The sequence below is a fragment of the Argopecten irradians genome, chromosome 1 (genome assembly GCF_041381155.1).
Source record: "Argopecten irradians isolate NY chromosome 1, Ai_NY, whole genome shotgun sequence".
NCBI lineage: Eukaryota > Metazoa > Mollusca > Bivalvia > Pectinida > Pectinidae > Argopecten > Argopecten irradians.
The window spans coordinates 71952872-71977372 of NC_091134.1; the positions used below are offsets into that span (position 1 = coordinate 71952872).

Genomic DNA, 24501 nt, shown 5'->3' on the forward strand with positions numbered 1-24501 from the left:
GTAATGAGTTTAAGATCTTCCTCCATAACCAGCCGAGTTTCATTATGTATCTTGATCAGTAGAAAGCTTGTAACCGATGATGAACATAAATTATTTTTACCTGGAAATAGAGCCAGCCTTTGATCCTGTAACTTCCCAAGCAGAACGCTCTGAGTTACAAACTTATTTCTCTATAAGTTTGACAGGAGAGCATGTCCACAATGACTTTAATTATTGTTCATGGTTTGTAGTCAAGGTGACATGTGTCCTAACAATGTATAGATAAATATAATTGGGTAAGTGATGAATATCTCATTACAAATTCTCATCATGAAGTAAATAAAATATGTTAATGTTTTGCTGTTTACATGTAACATTAATGGGTTAACGTATAATTCTAGTGCATATGTAAAGGTCCTTGAAATCCATTGAAGCATGTGTAGTTGGATTGGACTGGGATGATCATTGGTGGCTGGTGTTTGGAGGTTCAGGGTTGGAATCTCAGTCTGGCCCTACATTTTCTCCTCTTCCGTAATGCAGGTGCCTTAAAAATTCCAGGGTGGATGTAGCCTCAACTGATCCTCAGCTAGCAAGCAAGTAACTTTCATTTCTTCAGTGACAAAGTTGTCAGCTGAATTGTGAGAGCAGAAACATATGTACATTAAGATTGGTAACTCCGCCACTTTTACAATCGGCAGATGTACCTCCGGAGATCTGTATGTGCTTAGGGGTTTTTAGATAAACTATAAAATAGTTAAATACAGCAGAATAACTTTGATAAATTATAAAAGTTCAGTAATTTTCAGATGGTTTGAGTACGATGTTGAATAGAAAAAAATAATATTTTAACTTATATATTCATAAAACAAAATGCATTTCCGGATTTGAATGTCAGAATTTCGAATAACCAGGTAAAATTGGTTATTTTCATGCTTTCAAATATCATATTAAATAACATCAATCGGGAAAACGGGTTACATCAAACCATGATATAATGTTTAAACTTTGCATTGATGCAAAAATATCATGTTTAAAAGAATACGATTAAAAGTAGTTAGCCAAGGGAAAATGCCTATAAACCGGAGGTCCCGCTGCCTGTCAACAAAGACAAAGAAGGAGTTTCCAATAGCTATATACATATTTGTTTCTGGTGTAACTGTTAATAGATACCTTCAAAAAGAATTGTTTAGGATTGAAAAGAAGGCACACAGACATACTATGGTCATCAGATTGTTCACTAAAAGCATCCAACAAGATGTTGTTCAGAAGATCTAGGGTTTAAACACTTATATTGCAGCTACATTTAATTGTTGACTCTACTTAAGAATTTTGCAGAGATTTCAGAAAATGCTTTTCTGCTGCATTGAGTTTCATATTGAAAAACATTACCATCTTGACCATAAAGTTCACCATTTACCCATGTTTATTTGTTTTGAAGTCACCTGATGTACCCAACAAGACTGACCAGCTATACAACACACCAAACCATGTAATCGGTGTTTGATGCTTTTTGAATACTTATAAATCATACAAAACTGCCTGCAAGGTCAACAAAAGCATGCAGAATGAAATCTGCCAATTGTCTTCCAACAAGTAAAATTTTAACCTTCTTTGAATTTGATCAACGGCTTTCACTCTGTATTAAAAGCATCAATCCATTTTTTCCAGCATTTTTCTCGTGCTGTGACAGAGAGAATACTGCCATTTTATAAATCAAGTCTAAGTTTTTGTCTGAGATTGTCTTTGTTATCATCACGTTTACCCATACATACAATTACTTGCTCTACCGCTGTGTAAAACCCATCTTCATTCCCTACTTATTAAGGGGTAAATAGTGCATGCTTTCAGGCCATAGGAATCTATCTTGCGGACATTTAGGAAACTAATTACTATTATCACCAGTATTGGAAGGCAATGTGGCGAACATATCAGACTGAGGCTACAAGACACCATCAGCAATACTCTTAGGAACCAGTCTATAAGCATATATGGAATACAAGCTTGCTTGTGATCCAGATCTGTAAGTGTTATCCCTGGCACTATGCTGACCTTTTAATGTGTTAATTCTCCCTGGTATAATTAGTTACAGGGTCCATACATACAACAACAGCTCACTAGTTACAGCATCATAAATCATGTGGTATTAACACCTCCTAGGAAAGCAATCCCCTTAAGTATTTTAAGTGTCTTGGATGCTGTGGAAACTGGGAGCCCTATAATGAAGCCAACAACATGTATCACTGTCTGTAAACTAACTGGTTAGTATTGGTAATGTCATTGTCTGTAAACTGATCAGTATTGTTAATGTCACTGTCTGTAAACTGTTCAGTATTGGTAATGTCACTGTCTGTAAACTGATCAGTATTGGTAATGTCACTGTCTGTAAACTGATCAGTATTGGTAATGTCACTGTCTGTAAATTGTTCAGTATTGGTAATGTCACTGTCTGTAAACTGTTCAGTATTGGTAATGTCACTGTCTGTAAACTAATCAGTATTGTTAATGTCACTGTCTGTAAACTGATCAGTATTGGTAATGTCACTGTCTGTAAACTGTTCAGTATTGGTAATGTCACTGTCTGTAAACTGATCAGTATTGGTAATGTCACTGTCTGTAAACTGTTCAGTATTGGTAATGTCACTGTCTGTAAATTGTTCAGTATTGGTAATGTCACTGTCTGTAAACTGATCAGTATTGTTAATGTCACTGTCTGTAAACTGATCAGTATTGGTAATGTCACTGTCTGTAAACTGATCAGTATTGTTAATGTCACTGTCTGTAAACTGATCAGTATTGGTAATGTCACTGTCTGTAAACTGTTCAGTATTGGTAATGTCACTGTCTGTAAACTGATCAGTATTGGTAATGTCACTGTCTGTATACTGTTCAGTATTGGTAATGTCACTGTCTGTAAATTGTTCAGTATTGGTAATGTCACTGTCTGTAAACTGTTCAGTATTGGTAATGTCACTGTCTGTAAACTGTTCAGTATTGGTAATGTCACTGTCTGTAAACTGTTCAGTATTGGTAATGTCACTGTCTGTAAATTGTTCAGTATTGGTAATGTCAAAGTCTGTATACTGTTCAGTATTGTTAATGTCACTGTCTGTAAATTGTTCAGTATTGGTAATGTCACTGTCTGTAAACTGTTCAGTATTGGTAATGTCACTGTCTGTAAACTGTTCAGTATTGGTTTTGACCAAACACGGTAACAGTTCGTTCCTACGACCAAAAATAACAACACTTGATGCTGCTTTCTACCTCATAAATCAACATTTTATATCTTTAATGCAGACATATTTGACCTTCAACATAACACCTTAGCACTAATAGTAACATTTCTAATTAGACCACAAATGACATGCCGTTTACTTAAATAAACAGCATATTGGTTTTAGGATTAAATTATACTGAAACAGATACTTGACATAATTTTCTTGTTGACAATTTGACAGGAGATTATGATCTTTGCTTTGCCCAATTTATTACAATACAGAACCTTTTACGAGATCCGATAAAACAATTACATGTAAATCTGGCAGACCTTCCACCTGTTGGTCTATAGAAATGGTGTTTACCCAGGAGCCCTGGAGTAGCTGGAATTGTGGGAACATTGACATTCCGAGATCATACAGGTTCACCACAATCTCCACAGTCATTTTTTGGATATTTTCATCACAGTGACATAAAATATTGATTTATTGAAATATAAAAACAGATTTCTATATTGTTCTTCTTAAAAATCTTAATGCTTTTAAATATTGTAGAATCCTACAATCAAAAATTATTTATATGTTTATTTGAAAACAATGACATATACATATATGTGTTTCAAATACTTTCCTCTTCATTATCTGGTGATAATTATTTATTAAAATACATTTTGGAAAATTAAATACCGAGAAATAAGAAAGTGATACAATGCAAGCTAGCTAATACCTCAGTAAATACTTCCCACAAACCTAAATCTGAGGTTATGAGTTTTAGTTGCTACCTGAGATTTAACAACCTTGAACTTGACCGGACGTGACATGTGAATGATAGATGTCCCATTTCCTGATTACTTAAGATGTCATTCTATGGATAACCTAACCATGATTCAATCTTACAGTTGGTGGGAGGGGATGTTAACAATAAAAACTTCACTGAGATTAATATCAGGTGTCTCCTACACACCAATACATTTCTGAAGAAGTTATGGGCTATTAGTAAGATGCTCTTTATACGTTTAATTTACGGTCAAGTGTGCAAGAAATAATTAAAGGTGTATGTCAGAGTCTAAGGCTATAAATCTCCGACACACATTTAGGGGTGTATGTCACAGTCTAAGGCTATAAATCTCGGATAAATATTTAAGGGTGTATGTCACAGTCTAAGGTTATAAATCTCTGATAAATATTTAAGGGTGTATGTCACAGTCTAAGGCTATAAATCTCTGACAAATATTTAAGGGTGTATGTCACAGTCTAAGGCTATAAATCCCTGACAAATATTTAAGGGTGTATGTCACAGTCTAAGGCTATAAATCTCTGACACACATTTAAGGGGTATGTCACAGTCTAAGGCTATAAATCTCTGACACACATTTAAGGGTGTATGTCACAGTCTAAGGTTATAAATCTCTGATAAATATTTAAGGGTGTATGTCACAGTCTAAGGCTATAAATCTCTGACAAATATTTAAGGGTGTATGTCACAGTCTAAGGCTATAAATCTCTGACAAATATTTAAGGGTGTATGTCACAGTCTAAGGCTATAAATCTCTGACAAATATTTAAGGGTGTATGTCACAGTCTAAGGCTATAAATCTCTGACAAATATTTAAGGGTGTATGTCACAGTCTAAGGCTATAAATCTCTGACACACATTTAAGGGTGTATGTCACAGTCTAAGGCTATAAATCTCTGACAAATATTTAAGGGTGTATGTCACAGTCTAAGGCTATAAATCTCTGACAAATATTTAAGGGTGTATGTCACAGTCTAAGGCTATAAATCTCTGACAAATATTTAAGGGTGTATGTCACAGTCTAATGCTATAAATCTCTGACACACATTTAAGGGTGTATGTCACAGTCTAATGCTATAAATCTCTGACACACATTTAAGGGGTATGTCACAGTCTAAGGCTATAAATCTCTGACACACATTTAAGGGTGTATGTCACAGTCTAAGGCTATAAATCTCTGACAAATATTTAAGGGTGTATGTCACAGTCTAATGCTATTAATCTCTGACACACATTTAAGGGTCTATGTCACAGTTAATGCTAAAATGACTATTAAATCTCTGACACATATTTAAGGGTGTATGTCACAGTAAAATACCATAAATCTCTGACAAATATTTAAGGGTGTATGTCACAGTCTAAGGCAATAAATCTCTGACAAATATTTAAGGGTGTATGTAATGCACAGTCTAAGGCTATAAATCTCTGACAAATATTTAAGGGTGTATGTCACATTGTAATACCATAAATCTCTGACAAATATTTAAGGGTGTATGTCACAGTCTAATGCTATTAATCTCTGACACACATTTAAGGGTGTATGTCACATTGTTATACCATAAATCTCTGACAAATATTTAAGGGTGTATGTCACAGTCTAAGGCTATAAATCTCTGACAAATATTTAAGGGTGTATGTCACAGTCTAAGGCTATAAATCTCTGACAAATATTTAAGGGTGTATGTCACAGTCTAAGGCTATAAATCTCTGACAAATATTTAAGGGTGTATGTCACAGTCTAAGGCTATAAATCTCTGATAAATATTTAAGGGTGTATGTCACAGTCTAATGCTATTAATCTCTGACACACATTTAAGGGTGCATGTCACAGTCTACTGCCATAAATCTCTGACACACATTTAAGGGTGTATTTCACAATGTAAAACTATAAATCTCTGACACACATTTAAGGGTGTATGTCACAGTCTAAGGCTATAAATCTCGGATAAATATTTAAAGGTGTATGTCACAGTCTACTGCCATAAATCTCTGACACACATTTAAGGGTGCATGTCACAGTTTACTGCCATAAATCTCTGACACACATTTAAGGGTGTATTTCCACAATGTCTTACTATAAATCTCTGACAAACATTTAAGGGTGTATGTCACAGTCTAAGGCTATAAATCTCTGACAAATATTTAAGGGTGTATGTCACAGTCTAAGGCTATAAATCTCTGACAAATATTTAAGGGTGTATGTCACAGTCTAAGGCTATAAATCTCTGACAAATATTTAAGGGTGTATGTCACAGTCTAAGGCTATAAATCTCTGACAAATATTTAAGGGTGTATGTCACAGTCTAAGGCTATAAATCTCTGAAAATATTTAAGGGTGTATGTCACAGTCTAACTATAAATCTCTGACACACATTTAAGGGTGTATGTCACAATCTATACTATAAATCTCTGACAAACATTTAAGGGTGTATGTCACAGTCTAAGGCTATAAATCTCTGACAAATATTTAAGGGTGTAAGTTAAAGTCTAATGTTAAAAATCTCCTGAATAAACATTTAGACGTTGTTTGTTATGTCAAAGTTTTTTGACTATACAATCTCTGGACAAATGTTTATGTGTTATAATTTATCCATACACATTCCACTCCTTTTGAAATGGAGGCATATGAAAACCGGACTCATACAGTCTGAATTCTTCTTTTTCCTTTATTAGAGCTCTTTAGTGTGAGAGTCAGATTTATGCAAACAACTCAATCTATTGACATGAACCATTACATAATACCCAGGCTGGTTTTAAAATCTATTTCTTTCTTCTGAATGTTAAGCAAGCAGTAATCTGTCACCAGAAATCACTTAAAATAACCTATCGCTAAATCTTGATGACTTTAGGGAGACGTCCATACAAGGTGTTCCTACCAGCCACATGTAACTGTATCTATTAAACTGTTAGACCTCCAGTATAATACGAGGAGACACCAGACACAAGTAATGTATCTATTAAACTTTGTTAGGCCCCAGTGTAACTAGGAGACCACCAGCCACATGTAATGTTATCTATTAAACTGTTAGACCTCCAGTATAATTAGGATACGCCAGCACACAGTAATGTTATCTATAAAACTGTTAGACCCCAGTGTAACTAGGAGACACCAGCCACCATGTAATGTATCTATAAAATGTTAAAGTCCCCAGTGTGTAACTAAGGAGACACCAGCCACATGTAATGTATCTATTAAACTGTTAGACCCCATAACTAGGAGACACCAGCCACAATGTAATGTATCTATTAATTCTTGTTAAGGATTCCAGTGTAACTAGGAGACACCATCCACATGTAATGTATGTATCTATTAAAACTGTTAGACCCCAGTGTAACTAGGAGAAGACACCAGCCACATGTAATGTATCTATTAAACTGTTAGACCCCAGTGTAACTAGGAGACACCAGCCACATGTAATGTATCTATTAAAACTGTTAAACCCCAGTGTAACAAGGAGACACCAGCCACATGTAATGTATCTATTAAACTGTTAGACCTTCAGTGTAACTAGGAGACACCAGTCACATGTAATGTATCTATTAAACTATTAGGATCACAGTGTAACTAGGAGACACCAGCCACATGTAATGTATCTATAAACTGTAAACTGTTAGATCCCAGTGTAATCTAGTTAGCCAGTTTAGAGACACCAGCCACATGTAATGTATCTATTAAACTGTTAGACCTCAGTGTAACTAGGAGACACCAGCCACATGTAATGTATCTATTAAACTGTTAGACCCCAGTGTAACTAGGAGACACCAGCCACATGTAATGTATCTATTAAACTGTTAGACCTTCAGTGTAACTAGGAGACACCAGCCACATGTAATGTATCTATTAAACTATTAGACCCACAGTGTAACTAGGAGACACCAGCCACAAGTAATGTATCTATAAAACTGTTAGGCCCCAGTGTAACTAGGAGACACCAGCCACATGTAATGTATCTATAAAACTGTTAGGCCCCAGTGTAACTAGGAGACACCAGCCACATGTAATGTATCTATTACACTGTTAGACCCCAGTGTAACTAGGAGGAGACACCAGCCACATGTAATGTATCTATTAAACTGTTAGACCTCCAGTATAACTAGGAGACACCAGCCACATGTAATGTATCTATTAAACTGTTAGACCCCAGTGTAACTAGGGAGACACCAGCCACATGTAATGTATCTATTAAACTGTTAGACCCCAGTGTAACTAGGAGACACCAGCCACATGTAATGTATCTATTAAACTGTTAGACCCCAGTGTAACTAGGAGACACCAGCCACATGTAATGTATCTATTAAACTGTTAGACCCCCAGTGTAACTAGGAGACACCAGCCACATGTAATGTATCTATTAAACTGTTAGACCTTCAGTGTAACTAGGAGACACCAGCCACATGTAATGTATCTATTAAACTGTTAGACCCCCAGTGTAACTAGGAGACACCAGCCACATGTAATGTATCTATTAAACTGTTAGACCCCAGTGTAACTAGGAGACACCAGCCACATGTAATGTATCTATTAAACTGTTAGACCCCAGTGTAACTAGGAGACACCAGCCACATGTAATGTATCTATTAAACTGTTAGACCTTCAGTGTAACTAGGAGACACCAGCCACATGTAATGTATCTATTAAACTGTTAGACCTTCAGTGTAACTAGGAGACACCAGCCACATGTAATGTATCTATAAAACTGTTAGGCCCCAGTGTAACTAGGAGACACCAGCCACATGTAATGTATCTATTAAACTGTTAGACCTTCAGTGTAACTAGGAGACACCAGCCACATGTAATGTATCTATTAAACTGTTAGACCTTCAGTGTAACTAGGAGACACCAGCCACATGTAATGTATCTATTAAACTGTTAGACCTCCAGTATAATTAGGAGACGCCAGACACAAGTAATGTATCTATTAAACTGTTAGGCCCCAGTGTAACTAGGAGACACCAGCCACATGTAATGTATCTATTAAACTGTTAGACCTTCAGTGTAACTAGGAGACACCAGCCACATGTAATGTATCTATTAAACTGTTAGACCCCAGTGTAACTAGGAGACACCAGCCACATGTAATGTATCTATTAAACTGTTAGACCTTCAGTGTAACTAGGAGACACCAGCCACATGTAATGTATCTATTAAACTGTTAGACCTCCAGTGTAACTAGGAGACACCAGCCACATGTAATGTATCTATTAAACTGTTAGACCCCAGTGTAACTAGGAGACACCAGCCACATGTAATGTATCTATTAAACTGTTAGACCCCCAGTGTAACTAGGAGACACCAGCCACATGTAATGTATCTATTAAACTGTTAGACCTCACAGTGTAACTAGGAGACACCAGCCACATGTAATGTATCTATTAAAACTGTTAGACCCCAGTGTAACTAGGAGACACCAGCCACATGTAATGTATCTATTAAAACTGTTAGACCCCCAGTGTAACTAGGAGAGACACCAGCCACATGTAATGTATCTATTAAACTGTTAGACCCCAGTGTAACTAGGAGACACCAGCCACATGTAATGTATCTATTAAACTGTTAGACCCCAGTATAACTAGGAGGAGACACCAGCCACATGTAATGTATCTATTAAACTGTTAGACCCCAGTGTAACTAGGAGACACCAGCCACATGTAATGTATCTATAAAACTGTTAGACCCCAGTGTAACTAGGAGACACCAGCCACATGTAATGTATCTATTAAACTGTTAGACCCCAGTATAACTAGGAGGAGACACCAGCCACATGTAATGTATCTATTAAACTGTTAGACCTCCAGTATAATTAGAAGACACCAGCCACATGTAATGTATCTATTAAACTGTTAGACCTTCAGTGTAACTAGGAGGACACAAGCCACATGTAATGTATCTATTAAACTGTTAGACCTTCAGTGTAACTAGGAGACACCAGCCACATGTAATGTATCTATTAAACTGTTAGACCTTCAGTGTAACTAGGAGACACCAGCCACATGTAATGTATCTATAAAACTGTTAGGCCCCAGTGTAACTAGGAGACACCAGCCACATGTAATGTATCTATTAAACTGTTAGACCCCAGTGTAACTAGGAGACACCAGCCACATGTAATGTATCTATTAAACTGTTAGACCTTCAGTGTAACTAGGAGACACCAGCCACATGTAATGTATCTATTAAACTGTTAGACCCCAGTGTAACTAGGAGACACCAGCCACATGTAATGTATCTATTAAACTGTTAGACCCCAGTGTAACTAGGAGACACCAGCCACATGTAATGTATCTATTAAACTGTTAGACCCCAGTGTAACTAGGAGACACCAGCCACATGTAATGTATCTATTAAACTGTTAGACCCCCAGTGTAACTAGGAGACACCAGCCACATGTAATGTATCTATTAAACTGTTAGACCTTCAGTGTAACTAGGAGACACCAGCACACATGTAATGTATCTATATTAAACTGTTAGACCCCAGTGTAACTAGGAGACACCAGCCACATGTAATGTATCTATTAAACTGTTAGACCCCCAGTGTAACTAGGAGGAGGACACCAGCCACATGTAATGTATCTATTAAACTGTTAGACCCCCAGTGTAACTAGGAGACACCAGCCACATGTAATGTATCTATTAAACTGTTAGACCCCAGTGTAACTAGGAGACACCAGCCACATGTAATGTATCTATTAAACTGTTAGACCTCCAGTGTAACTAGGAGGACACACCAGCCACATGTAATGTATCTATTAAACTGTTAGACCCACAGTGTAACTAGGAGACACCAGCCACATGTAATGTATCTATTAAACTGTTAGACCCCAGTGTAACTAGGAGACACCAGCCACATGTAATGTATCTATTAAACTGTTAGGCCCCAGTGTAACTAGGAGACACCAGCCACATGTAATGTATCTATTAAACTGTTAGACCTTCAGTGTAACTAGGAGACACCAGCCACATGTAATGTATCTATTAAACTGTTAGACCCCAGTGTAACTAGGAGACACCAGCCACATGTAATGTATCTATTAAACTGTTAGACCCCAGTGTAACTAGGAGACACCAGCCACATGTAATGTATCTATTAAACTGTTAGACCTCCAGTGTAACTAGGAGACACCAGCCACATGTAATGTATCTATTAAACTGTTAGACCCCAGTGTAACTAGGAGACACCAGCCACATGTAATGTATCTATTAAACTGTTAGACCCCAGTGTAACTAGGAGACACCAGCCACATGTAATGTATCTATTAAACTGTTAGACCCCAGTGTAACTAGGAGACACCAGCCACATGTAATGTATCTATTAAACTGTTAGACCCCAGTGTAACTAGGAGACACCAGCCACATGTAATGTATCTATTAAACTGTTAGACCCCCAGTGTAACTAGGAGACACCAGCCACATGTAATGTATCTATTAAACTGTTAGACCTCCAGTGTAATTAGGAGACACCAGCCACATGTAATGTATCTATTAAACTGTTAGGCCCCAGTGTAACTAGGAGACACCAGCCACATGTAATGTATCTATTAAACTGTTAGACCTCCAGTGTAACTAGGAGACACCAGCCACATGTAATGTATCTATTAAACTGTTAGACCTTCAGTGTAACTAGGAGACACCAGCCACATGTAATGTATCTATTAAACTATTAGACCCACAGTGTAACTAGGAGACACCAGCCACATGTAATGTATCTATTAAACTGTTAGACCTCCAGTGTAACTAGGAGACACCAGCCACATGTAATGTATCTATTAAACTGTTAGACCCCAGTGTAACTAGGAGACACCAGCCACATGTAATGTATCTATTAAACTGTTAGACCTCCAGTATAACTAGGAGACACCAGCCACATGTAATGTATCTATTAAACTGTTAGACCCCAGTGTAACTAGGAGACACCAGCCACATGTAATGTATCTATTAAACTGTTAGACCTCCAGTGTAACTAGGAGACACACCAGCCACATGTAATGTATCTATTAAACTGTTTAGACCCCAGTGTAACTAGGAGACACCAGCCACATGTAATGTATCTATTAAACTGTTAGACCCCCAGTGTAACTAGGAGACACCAGCCACATGTAATGTATCTATTAAACTGTTAGACCTCCAGTGTAACTAGGAGACACCAGCCACATGTAATGTATCTATTAAACTGTTAGACCCCAGTGTAACTAGGAGACACCAGCCACATGTAATGTATCTATTAAACTGTTAGACCCCAGTGTAACTAGGAGACACCAGCCACATGTAATGTATCTATTAAACTGTTAGACCTTCAGTGTAACTAGGAGACACCAGCCACATGTAATGTATCTATTAAACTGTTAGACCCCAGTGTAACTAGGAGACACCAGCCACATGTAATGTATCTATTAAACTGTTAGACCCCAGTGTAACTAGGAGACACCAGCCACATGTAATGTATCTATTAAACTGTTAGACCCCAGTGTAACTAGGAGACACCAGCCACATGTAATGTATCTATTAAACTGTTAGACCTCCAGTATAATTAGGAGACACCAGCCACATGTAATGTATCTATTAAACTGTTAGGCCCCAGTGTAACTAGGAGACACCAGCCACATGTAATGTATCTATTAAAAACTGTTAGACCTCACACTGTAAACTAAAGTATAACTAGGAGGAGACACCAGCCACATGTAATGTATCTATTAAACTGTTAGACCTCCAGTATAATTAGGAGACACCAGCCACATGTAATGTATCTATTAAACTGTTAGACCTTCAGTGTAACTAGGAGACACAAGCCACATGTAATGTATCTATTAAACTATTAGACCCACAGTGTAACTAGGAGACACCAGCCACATGTAATGTATCTATCTATTAAACTGTTAGACCTTCAGTGTAACTAGGAGACACCAGCCACATGTAATGTATCTATTAAACTATTAGACCCCGGTGTAAGTAGGAGACACCAGCCACATGTAATGTATCTATTAAACTGTTAGACCCCAGTGTAACTAGGAGACACCAGCCACATGTAATGTATCTATTAAACTGTTAGACCCCAGTGTAACTAGGAGACACCAGCCACATGTAATGTATCTATTAAACTGTTAGACCCCAGTGTAACTAGGAGACACCAGCCACATGTAATGTATCTATTAAACTGTTAGACCCCAGTGTAACTAGGAGACACCAGCCACATGTAATGTATCTATAAAACTGTTAGGCCCCAGTGTAACTAGGAGACACCAGCCACATGTAATGTATCTATTAAACTGTTAGACCTCCAGTGTAACTAGGAGACACCAGCCACATGTAATGTATCTATTAAACTGTTAGACCCCAGTGTAACTAGGAGACACCAGCCACATGTAATGTATCTATTAAACTGTTAGACCCCAGTGTAACTAGGAGACACCAGCCACATGTAATGTATCTATTAAACTGTTAGACCCACAGTGTAACTAGGAGACACCAGCCACATGTAATGTATCTATTAAACTGTTAGACCCCAGTGTAACTAGGAGACACCAGCCACATGTAATGTATCTATTAAACTGTTAGACCTTCAGTGTAACTAGGAGACACCAGCCACATGTAATGTATCTATTAAACTGTTAGACCCACAGTGTAACTAGGAGACACCAGCCACATGTAATGTATCTATTAAACTGTTAGACCCCCAGTGTAACTAGGAGGACACACCAGCCACATGTAATGTATCTATTAAACTGTTAGGCCCCAGTGTAACTAGGAGACACCAGCCACATGTAATGTATCTATTAAACTGTTAGACCCCAGTGTAACTAGGAGACACCAGCCACATGTAATGTATCTATTAAACTGTTAGACCCCCAGTGTAACTAGGAGACACCAGCCACATGTAATGTATCTATTAAACTGTTAGACCCCAGTGTAACTAGGAGACACCAGCCACATGTAATGTATCTATTAAACTGTTAGACCCCCAGTGTAACTAGGAGACACCAGCCACATGTAATGTATCTATTAAACTGTTAGACCTCCAGTGTAACTAGGAGACACCAGCCACATGTAATGTATCTATTAAACTGTTAGACCCCAGTGTAACTAGGAGACACCAGCCACATGTAATGTATCTATTACACTGTTAGGCCCCAGTGTAACTAGGAGGAGACACCAGCCACATGTAATGTATCTATTAAACTGTTAGGCCCCAGTGTAACTAGGAGGAGACACCAGCCACATGTAATGTATCTATTAAACTGTTAGACCTCCAGTATAATTAGGAGACGCCAGGCACAAGTAATGTATCTATAAAACTGTTAGGCCCCAGTGTAACTCAGCCACATGTAATGTATCTATTAAACTGTTAGACCTCCAGTATAATTAGGAGACGCCAGGCACATGTAATGTATCTATAAAACTGTTAGGCCCCAGTGTAACTAGGAGACACCAGCCACATGTAATGTATCTATTAAACTGTTAGACCCCAGTGTAACTAGGAGACACCAGCCACATGTAATGTATCTATTAAACTGTTAGACCCCCAGTGTAAACTAGGAGACACCAGCCACATGTAATGTATCTATTAAACTGTTAGACCACACCTGTGTGTAACTAGGAGACACCAGCCACATGTAATGTATCTATTAAACTGTTAGACCCCCAGTGTAACTAGGAGACACCAGCCACATGTAATGTATCTATTAAACTGTTAGACCTCCAGTATAACTAGGAGACACCAGCCACATGTAATGTATCTATTAAACTGTTAGACCCCAGTGTAACTAGGAGACACCAGCCACATGTAATGTATCTATTAAACTGTTAGACCCCAGTGTAACTAGGAGACACCAGCCACATGTAATGTATCTATTAAACTGTTAGACCCCAGTGTAACTAGGAGGACACACCAGCCACATGTAATGTATCTATTAAACTGTTAGACCTCCAGTGTAACTAGGAGACACCAGCCACATGTAATGTATCTATTAAACTGTTAGACCTTCAGTGTAACTAGGAGACACCAGCCACATGTAATGTATCTATTAAACTGTTAGACCTTCAGTGTAACTAGGAGACACCAGCCACATGTAATGTATCTATTAAACTATTAGACCCCAGTGTAACTAGGAGACACCAGCCACATGTAATGTATCTATTAAACTGTTAGACCCCAGTGTAACTAGGAGACACCAGCCACATGTAATGTATCTATTAAACTGTTAGACCCCAGTGTAAACTAGGAGACACCAGCCACATGTAATGTATCTATTAAACTGTTAGACCCCAGTGTAACTAGGAGACACCAGCCACATGTAATGTATCTATTAAACTGTTAGACCCCAGTGTAACTAGGAGACACCAGCCACATGTAATGTATCTATTAAACTGTTAGACCTTCAGTGTAACTAGGAGACACCAGCCACATGTAATGTATCTATTAAACTGTTAGACCCCCAGTGTAACTAGGAGACACCAGCCACATGTAATGTATCTATTAAACTGTTAGACCTTCAGTGTAACTAGGAGACACCAGCCACATGTAATGTATCTATTAAACTATTAGACCCACAGTGTAACTAGGAGACACCAGCCACATGTAATGTATCTATTAAACTGTTAGACCTTCAGTGTAACTAGGAGACACCAGCCACATGTAATGTATCTATTAAACTGTTAGACCCCAGTGTAACTAGGAGACACCAGCCACATGTAATGTATCTATTAAACTGTTAGACCTTCAGTGTAACTAGGAGACACCAGCCACATGTAATGTATCTATTAAACTGTTAGACCTTCCAGTGTAACTAGGAGACATCAGCCACATGTAATGTATCTATTAAACTGTTAGACCTCCAGTATAATTAGGAGACACCAGCCACATGTAATGTATCTATAAAACTGTTAGACCTCCAGTATAATTAGGAGACGCCAGGCACATGTAATGTATCTATAAAACTGTTAGGCCCCAGTGTAACTAGGAGACACCAACCACATGTAATGTATCTATTAATTAAACTATTAGACCCACACTGTAAGTAGGAGACACCAGCCACATGTAATGTATCTATTAAACTGTTAGACCTCAGTGTAACTAGGAGACACCAGCCACATGTAATGTATCTATTAAACTGTTAGACCCCAGTGTAACTAGGAGACACCAGCCACATGTAATGTATCTATTAAACTGTTAGACCTTCAGTGTAACTAGGAGACACCAGCCACATGTAATGTATCTATTAAACTGTTAGACCCCAGTGTAACTAGGAGACACCAGCCACATGTAATGTATCTATTAAACTGTTAGACCTTCAGTGTAACTAGGAGACACCAGCCACATGTAATGTATCTATTAAACTGTTAGACCCCAGTGTAACTAGGAGACACCAGCCACATGTAATGTATCTATTAAACTGTTAGACCCCAGTGTAACTAGGAGACACCAGCCACATGTAATGTATCTATTAAACTGTTAGACCCCAGTGTAACTAGGAGACACCAGCCACATGTAATGTATCTATTAAACTGTTAGACCTTCAGTGTAACTAGGAGACACCAGCCACATGTAATGTATCTATTAAACTGTTAGACCTCCAGTATAACTAGGAGACACCAGCCACATGTAATGTATCTATTAAACTGTTAGACCCCAGTGTAACTAGGAGACACCAGCCACATGTAATGTATCTATTAAACTGTTAGACCCCAGTGTAACTAGGAGACACCAGCCACATGTAATGTATCTATTAAACTGTTAGACCTTCAGTGTAACTAGGAGACACCAGCCACATGTAATGTATCTATTAAACTGTTAGACCTTCAGTGTAACTAGGAGGAGACACCAGCCACATGTAATGTATCTATTAAACTGTTAGACCCCCAGTGTAACTAGGAGACACCAGCCACATGTAATGTATCTATTAAACTGTTAGACCCCCAGTGTAACTAGGAGACACCAGCCACATGTAATGTATCTATTAAACTGTTAGACCCCCAGTGTAACTAGGAGACACCAGCCACATGTAATGTATCTATTAAACTGTTAGACCCCAGTGTAACTAGGAGACACCAGCCACATGTAATGTATCTATTAAACTGTTAGACCCCAGTGTAACTAGGAGACACCAGCCACATGTAATGTATCTATTAAACTGTTAGACCCCAGTGTAACTAGGAGACACCAGCCACATGTAATGTATCTATTAAACTGTTAGACCTTCAGTGTAACTAGGAGACACCAGCCACATGTAATGTATCTATTAAACTGTTAGACCTTCAGTGTAACTAGGAGACACCAGCCACATGTAATGTATCTATTAAACTGTTAGACCCCAGTGTGTAAGTAGGAGACACCAGCCACATGTAATGTATCTATTAAACTGTTAGACCCACAGTGTAAGTAGGAGACACCAGCCACATGTAATGTATCTATTAAACTGTTAGACCTCAGTGTAAGTAGGAGACACCAGCCACATGTAATGTATCTATTAAACTGTTAGACCTCAGTGTAAGTAGGAGACACCAGCCACATGTAATGTATCTATTAAACTGTTAGACCTTCAGTGTAAGTAGGAGACACCAGCCACATGTAATGTATCTATTAAACTGTTAGACCCCAGTGTAACTAGGAGACACCAGCCACATGTAATGTATCTATTAAACTGTTAGACCCCAGTGTAACTAGGAGACACCAGCCACATGTAATGTATCTATTAAACTGTTAGACCCTCAGTGTAACTAGGAGACACCAGCCACATGTAATGTATCTATTAAACTGTTAGACCCCAGTGTAACTAGGAGACACCAGCCACATGTAATGTATCTATTAAACTGTTAGACCTTCAGTGTAACTAGGAGACACCAGCCACATGTAATGTATCTATTAAACTGTTAGACCCCAGTGTAACTAGGAGACACCAGCCACATGTAATGTATCTATTAAACTGTTAGACCTTCAGTGTAACTAGAGAGACACCAGCCACATGTAATGTATCTATTAAACTGTTAGACCCCAGTGTAACTAGGAGACACCAGCCACATGTAATGTATCTATTAAACTGTTAGACCCCAGTATAACTAGGAGACACCAGCCACATGTAATGTATCTATAAAACTGTTAGACCTCAGTGTAACTAGGAGACACCAGCCACATGTAATGTATCTATTAAACTGTTAGACCCCAGTGTAACTAGGAGACACCAGCCACATGTAATGTATCTATTAAACTGTTAGACCCCAGTGTAACTAGGAGACACCAGCCACATGTAATGTATCTATTAAACTGTTAGACCCCAGTGTAACTAGGAGACACCAGCCACATGTAATGTATCTATTAAACTGTTAGACCTTCAGTGTAACTAGGAGACACCAGCCACATGTAATGTATCTATTAAACTGTTAGACCTCCAGTGTAACTAGGAGACACCAGCCACATGTAATGTATCTATTAAACTGTTAGACCCCCAGTGTAACTAGGAGGAGACACCAGCCACATGTAATGTATCTATTAAACTGTTAGACCTTCAGTGTAACTAGGAGACACCAGCCACATGTAATGTATCTATTAAACTGTTAGACCTTCAGTGTAACTAGGAGACACCAGCCACATGTAATGTATCTATTAAACTGTTAGACCTTCAGTGTAACTAGGAGACACCAGCCACATGTAATGTATCTATTAAACTGTTAGACCTCAGTGTAACTAGGAGACACCAGCCACATGTAATGTATCTATTAAACTGTTAGACCTTCAGTGTAACTAGGAGACACCAGCCACATGTAATGTATCTATTAAACTGTTAGACCCCAGTGTAACTAGGAGACACCAGCCACATGTAATGTATCTATTAAACTGTTAGACCTCCAGTATAATTAGGAGACGCCAGGCACATGTAATGTATCTATAAAACTGTTAGACCCCAGTGTAACTAGGAGACACCAGCCACATGTAATGTATCTATTAAACTGTTAGACCTCAGTATAACTAGGAGACACCAGCCACATGTAATGTATCTATTAAACTGTTAGACCTCAGTGTAACTAGGAGACACCAGCCACATGTAATGTATCTTTAAACTGTTAGACCCCAGTGTAACTAGGAGACACCAGCCACATGTAATGTATCTATTAAACGTTAGCCAGCACCCAGTGTAACTAGGAGACACCAGCCACATGTAATGTATCTATTAAACTGTTAGACCTTCAGTGTAACTAGGAGACACCAGCCACATGTAATGTATCTATTAAACTGTTAGACCCAGTGTAACTAGGAGACACCAGCCACATGTAATGTATCTATTAAAAACTGTTAGACCTCCAGTGTAACTAGGAGACACCAGCCACATGTAATGTATCTATTAAACTGTTAGACCCCAGTGTAACTAGGAGACACCAGCCACATGTAATGTATCTATTAAACTGTTAGACCCCAGTGTAACTAGGAGACACCAGCCACATGTAATGTATCTATTAAACTGTTAGACCCCAGTGTAACTAGGAGACACCAGCCACATGTAATGTATCTATTAAACTGTTAGACCTTCAGTGTAACTAGGAGACACCAGCCACATGTAATGTATCTATTAAACTGTTAGACCTCCAGTGTAACTAGGAGACACCAGCCACATGTAATGTATCTATTAAACTGTTAGACCCCCAGTGTAACTAGGAGACACCAGCCACATGTAATGTATCTATTAAACTGTTAGACCCCAGTGTAACTAGGAGACACCAGCCACATGTAATGTATCTATTAAACTGTTAGACCCACAGTGTAACTAGGAGACACCAGCCACATGTAATGTATCTATTAAACTGTTAGACCCCCAGTGTAACTAGGAGACACCAGCCACATGTAATGTATCTATTAAACTGTTAGACCCCAGTGTAACTAGGAGACACCAGCCACATGTAATGTATCTATTAAACTGTTAGACCCCAGTGTAACTAGGAGACACCAGCCACATGTAATGTATCTATTAAACTGTTAGACCCCAGTGTAACTAGGAGACACCAGCCACATGTAATGTATCTATTAAACTGTTAGACCCCAGTGTAACTAGGAGACACCAGCCACATGTAATGTATCTATAAACTGTTAGACCCAGTGTATAGAGACACTATCACATGTAATGTATCATAAACTGTTGACCCACAGTGTAGTAACTAGGAACACCAGCAAGTAAAATTGTTAGCATGTAGTTCAAGTTGTATGTAAATAAGTAAAGGTTAGCATGTAATTCAAGTAAAGTAAGGTTACATGTAAGGTTCAAGCAGTTAGATAGTTCATTAAAGTTAGTAACAAGTAAAGTTAGCAGTAAGTTCAAGTAAAAGTAAAGGTTAGCATGTAAGGTTCAAGTAAAAGTAAAGGTTAGCATGTAAGGTTCAAGTAATAGTAAAGGTTAGCATGTAAGGTTCAAGTAAAAGTAAAGGTTAGCATGTAAGGTTCAAGTAAAAGTAAAGGTTAGCATGTAAGGTTCAAGTAAAAGTAAAGGTTAGCATGTAAGGTTCAAGTAAAAGTAAAGGTTAGCATGTAAGGTTCAAGTAAAAGTAAAGGTTAGCATGTAAGGTTCAAGTAAAAGTAAAGGTTAGCATGTAAGGTTCAAGTAAAAGTAAAGGTTAGCATGTAAGGTTCAAGTAAAAGTAAAGGTTAGCATGTAAGGTTCAAGTAAAAGTAAAGGTTAGCATGTAAGGTTCAAGTAAAAGTAAAGGTTAGCATGTAAGGTTCAAGTGAAAGTAAAGGTTAGCATGTAAGGTTCAAGTAAAAGTAAAGGTTAGCATGTAAGGTTCAAGTAAAAGTAAAGGTTAGCATGTAAGGTTCAAGTAAAAGTAAAGGTTAGCATGTAAGGTTCAAGTAAAAGTAAAGGTTAGCATGTAAGGTTCAAGTAAAAGTAAAGGTTAGCATGTAAGGTTCAAGTAAAAGTAAAGGTTAGCATGTAAGGTTCAAGTAAAAGTAAAGGTTAGCAAGTAAGGTAAGTTAAGTAAAAAGTAAAGGTTAGCATGTAAGGTTCAAGTAAAAGTAAAGGTTAGCATGTAAGGTTCAAGTAAAAGTAAAGGTTAGCATGTAAGGTTCAAGTAAAAGTAAAGGTTAGCATGTAAGGTTCAAGTAAAAGTAAAGGTTAGCATGTAAGGTTCAAGTAAAAGTAAAGGTTAGCATGTAAGGTTCAAGTAAAAGTAAAGGTTAGCATGTAAGGTTCAAGTAAAAGTAAAGGTTAGCATGTAAGGTTCAAGTAAAAGTAAAGGTTAGCATGTAAGGTTCAAGTAAAAGTAAAGGTTAGCATGTAAGGTTCAAGTAAAAGTAAAGGTTAGCATGTAAGGTTCAAGTAAAAGTAAAGGTTAGCATGTAAGGTTCAAGTAAAAGTAAAGGTTAGCATGTAAGGTTCAAGTAAAAGTAAAGGTTAGCATGTAAGGTTCAAGTAAAAGTAAAGGTTAGCATGTAAGGTTCAAGTAAAAGTAAAGGTTAGCATGTAAGGTTCAAGTAAAAGTAAAGGTTAGCATGTAAGGTTCAAGTAAAAGTAAAGGTTAGCATGTAAGGTTCAAGTAAAAGTAAAGGTTAGCATGTAAGGTTCAAGTAAAAGTAAAGGTTAGCATGTAAGGTTCAAGTAAAAGTAAAGGTTAGCATGTAATGTTCAAGTAAAAGTAAAGGTTAGCATGTTAGGTTCAAGTAAAAGTAAAGGTTAGCATGTAAAGGTCAAGAAAAAGTAAAGGTGAAAAATGTTTCAGGAATGCGACACCCATATCTCTCAGGATTCTGAATTATGAACAAGTTATAATTCAATAGTCTCCAAAATCTCAAAAACAGGCAGAATACCTCCACCAGGCAATCATATATGTGGAAACCAAGTCACTCAATGGATTCTACAAATAATGAAGGATGAGCAATTCTAAATTTCTACAAGCTGGAAATAAAAACACATTAATAAAACAATGACTTCTGACAGTGGGGTGGAATTGCTTTAATGGAAACAATTACACCGACTTCCATCTTGGATTCCCCAGTGTGGTTAGCCCTTATAGAGAGGAGAGTGTTATCATTGTTTGCTGATGAATCGTGATCAGTAATTATACCCTACAGAGAGAGCACTGACGATATGATTATAGAAATCAACAAACAATGACACTGTACAGTCACACAAAATATCAAAATCAATGAGTTTTTTAATGGAATCTTTCTCTTCCATGATTACAAAGAGAAAATTTGCATCTTTAAAGTTTTAAATCAGTAGTGTCTTCTGCCGCATAAAATAAACCAGTTAAAGTCACATTTGAGATGATGTTAAATCTCAAGTGTCAACTATTGCTGATGTCCTTCCCCACTCGTGTTGTTTGTTAGTATAACATCCTATTAACAGCCAGGGTCATTTAAGAACGTCACAGCCAGGTTTGTTGGTGGAGGGAAGCCAGAGTACCTGGAGAAAAACTAACGGCCAGCAGTCAGTACCTGGCAACTGCGCCACATTGGGTTCAAACTCCCAACCCAGAGGTGCTGGGCTTGTTATAACATATGTTGTGACATCCTTCCCTCCTCAACACACAGAGTCTTTGAGTGAGCATTGAAATTTAGCACAAGAACATTTATTCTCTCATACTTGACAGGGTTATCCTGCGGATGCTAGGGAAAATATAACTCTGTCTTTAATCGGGGTAGGGAAAAGACAGCTCACACGTGCTAGACAGTGACGTGTTATCATCAATACATGTGGTGTCTATTGTCAGCGACAGCATCAATTCTGATGCACTGCGACATTCCTATGATGGCGGCGCTTTGGAAATGTTTTTAAAAATTGCATTTTCAAAATTTTTCTTGAAAGTATGGGATAAAATGAATCAAATATCAAGTGGACAGGGATATTTCAACCCTTGTAAAAGATAGGTAAGATAGAAAAGTAAGCCTGAAGTTGACCAGCCAAAATCTTTCACTAATCCCTGTTCACTTGACAGACCCATGTAAGATTGGTCAGAACCTAGCTAAGGATCTTAATGTGAAACTTGTTATATAAGATAACTCCACTGTCATCACAAAAAAAAGACATTCCAAGTCTTAAATTTGTTGTAAAGTGATTTGGTTCATGTTGGCATTTTGCTATATACAGTAAAACCCCGTTATATTGCCACCTATTTTACCGCCAAACCCGCTTATCGCCTAGAATTTATTCAGAAAGGATTTCCCTCCGTACAAATACACCTGTTATTATGCTAAACCCGCCTACCGCCTACCGCCATCACATTCGTGGAACAAATGATTAAAATAACACTATAATGATCTCGATAATATCGCCAAATTCTGTTAATAGGGACACATGTTTTCGTAAGGTGCTCCACTGCCGACTGACATGTAATCAGCTACACACACTATGGCTGCGTGTACGACCGTGTGTACACAGTGAAATCAATGAACCATGGGTAGACCTTTGTTATTGTTTTACAAGTAGGTGTCGCAAGTAGTCGTGAATAAAACTCACTTCTGTACATGTGTTTTACGTACTATTAACGCTAGTTGTTTATTGACAAAAAGGAACCCAAAAGTCTGTTTCCCAATATCGCCGTTTGTTTATATTGGACCATAAAATGCAACTAGCAATTTCAAGAGCGATATAAATATTACATACGAGCAAAAGAATCCGCCATTTATTAGTAAGACCAAATTGTCGTCTGAGTGCCGTTTAGTACGGTAGTAACTGTTTTGATATTTGCAGACATGTGCGCGGAAGTGAGGTCACGAACGCACTGCGCTTGTTCAGAACTTCTATTCGTTGTTTCCGGGCGGGATTTCCCGGTGTCACATAGGATAATTATCCCCCATAGGATATGTACCCATATACTTATCCTATGCATAGGTTAATATAACTATATTTTTAACACTATATATATAATATCTAATTACATTATTGTCATAAACTGGTACAATGAATTAGTTTAACAAGGACATAGTCATTCAGATCCCCCGCCAATGGATCGAGATATCAAAGCTGCAGTAAGTTTGATTAAGGAGACTTATGTGTATGAAAAAAAACCAGGAAAAAGGAAGTTGAGCTAAAGAAGGACGGAGTATAATTCAAGTAGAGCGGGGCTGCAATTGTTGAATCAGGTATACAGCCTTGACATTTATATTAGACTATATACACAAAGATGGGTGGAGTTTTGCAAAGTAACATTTACCATTTACCATGATATTTTCAGCAATGTTTCCATGGTAACGGAAAAAGTGCAAAAAATGAAAACCTAAAAATAGCAAAAGGTACTACTAGACCATAAAAAAGAATGTGTCTATGAAGTTTCGTGGAAATATCTCTGCTGGTTTTAGAGTTATGCTCCGGAAATGAACCTGCTACAAAAATATGATATTTTCAGCAATGTTTCTATGGTTACAGAAAAACACAAAAAGTGAAAACCTAAAAATAGCAAAAGGCACTACTAGACCATAAGACTAATGTGCCTATGGAGTTTCGTGTATATATCTCAACTGGTTTTCCAGTTATGCTGCGGAAACTAACCTAGTACAAAAAAATTATATTTTCAGCAATGTTTCCATGGTTACGGAAA

The 24501-nt window shown here is 37.8% G+C and overlaps 1 protein-coding gene across 1 annotated transcript; it reads right to left on the bottom strand.

The window, feature by feature from the left end:
• Positions 1–2465: 2465 nt before the first annotated feature.
• LOC138313233 (uncharacterized) lies at positions 2466–3638 on the bottom strand. The gene is made up of 2 exons (XM_069253787.1): positions 3507–3638; positions 2466–3236 (listed from the first exon to the last, which is right to left on the bottom strand). Exons 1-2 carry the CDS (start codon positions 3636–3638, stop codon positions 2466–2468), a joined length of 903 nt encoding a protein of 300 aa, XP_069109888.1.
• Between the last annotated feature and the right edge of the window lie 20863 nt (positions 3639–24501).

Bases quoted from the DNA above. Each gene is read 5' to 3' on its own strand.
- LOC138313233 (XM_069253787.1), bottom strand. From the start codon at position 3,638: ATGACTGTGGAGATTGTGGTGAACCTGTATGATCTCGGAATGTCAATG. The intron at 3,237-3,506 runs GTAATTGTTTTA...TTTATGAGGTAG, and splicing joins AAGGTCTGCCAGATTTACAT to AAAGCAGCATCAAGTGTTGT.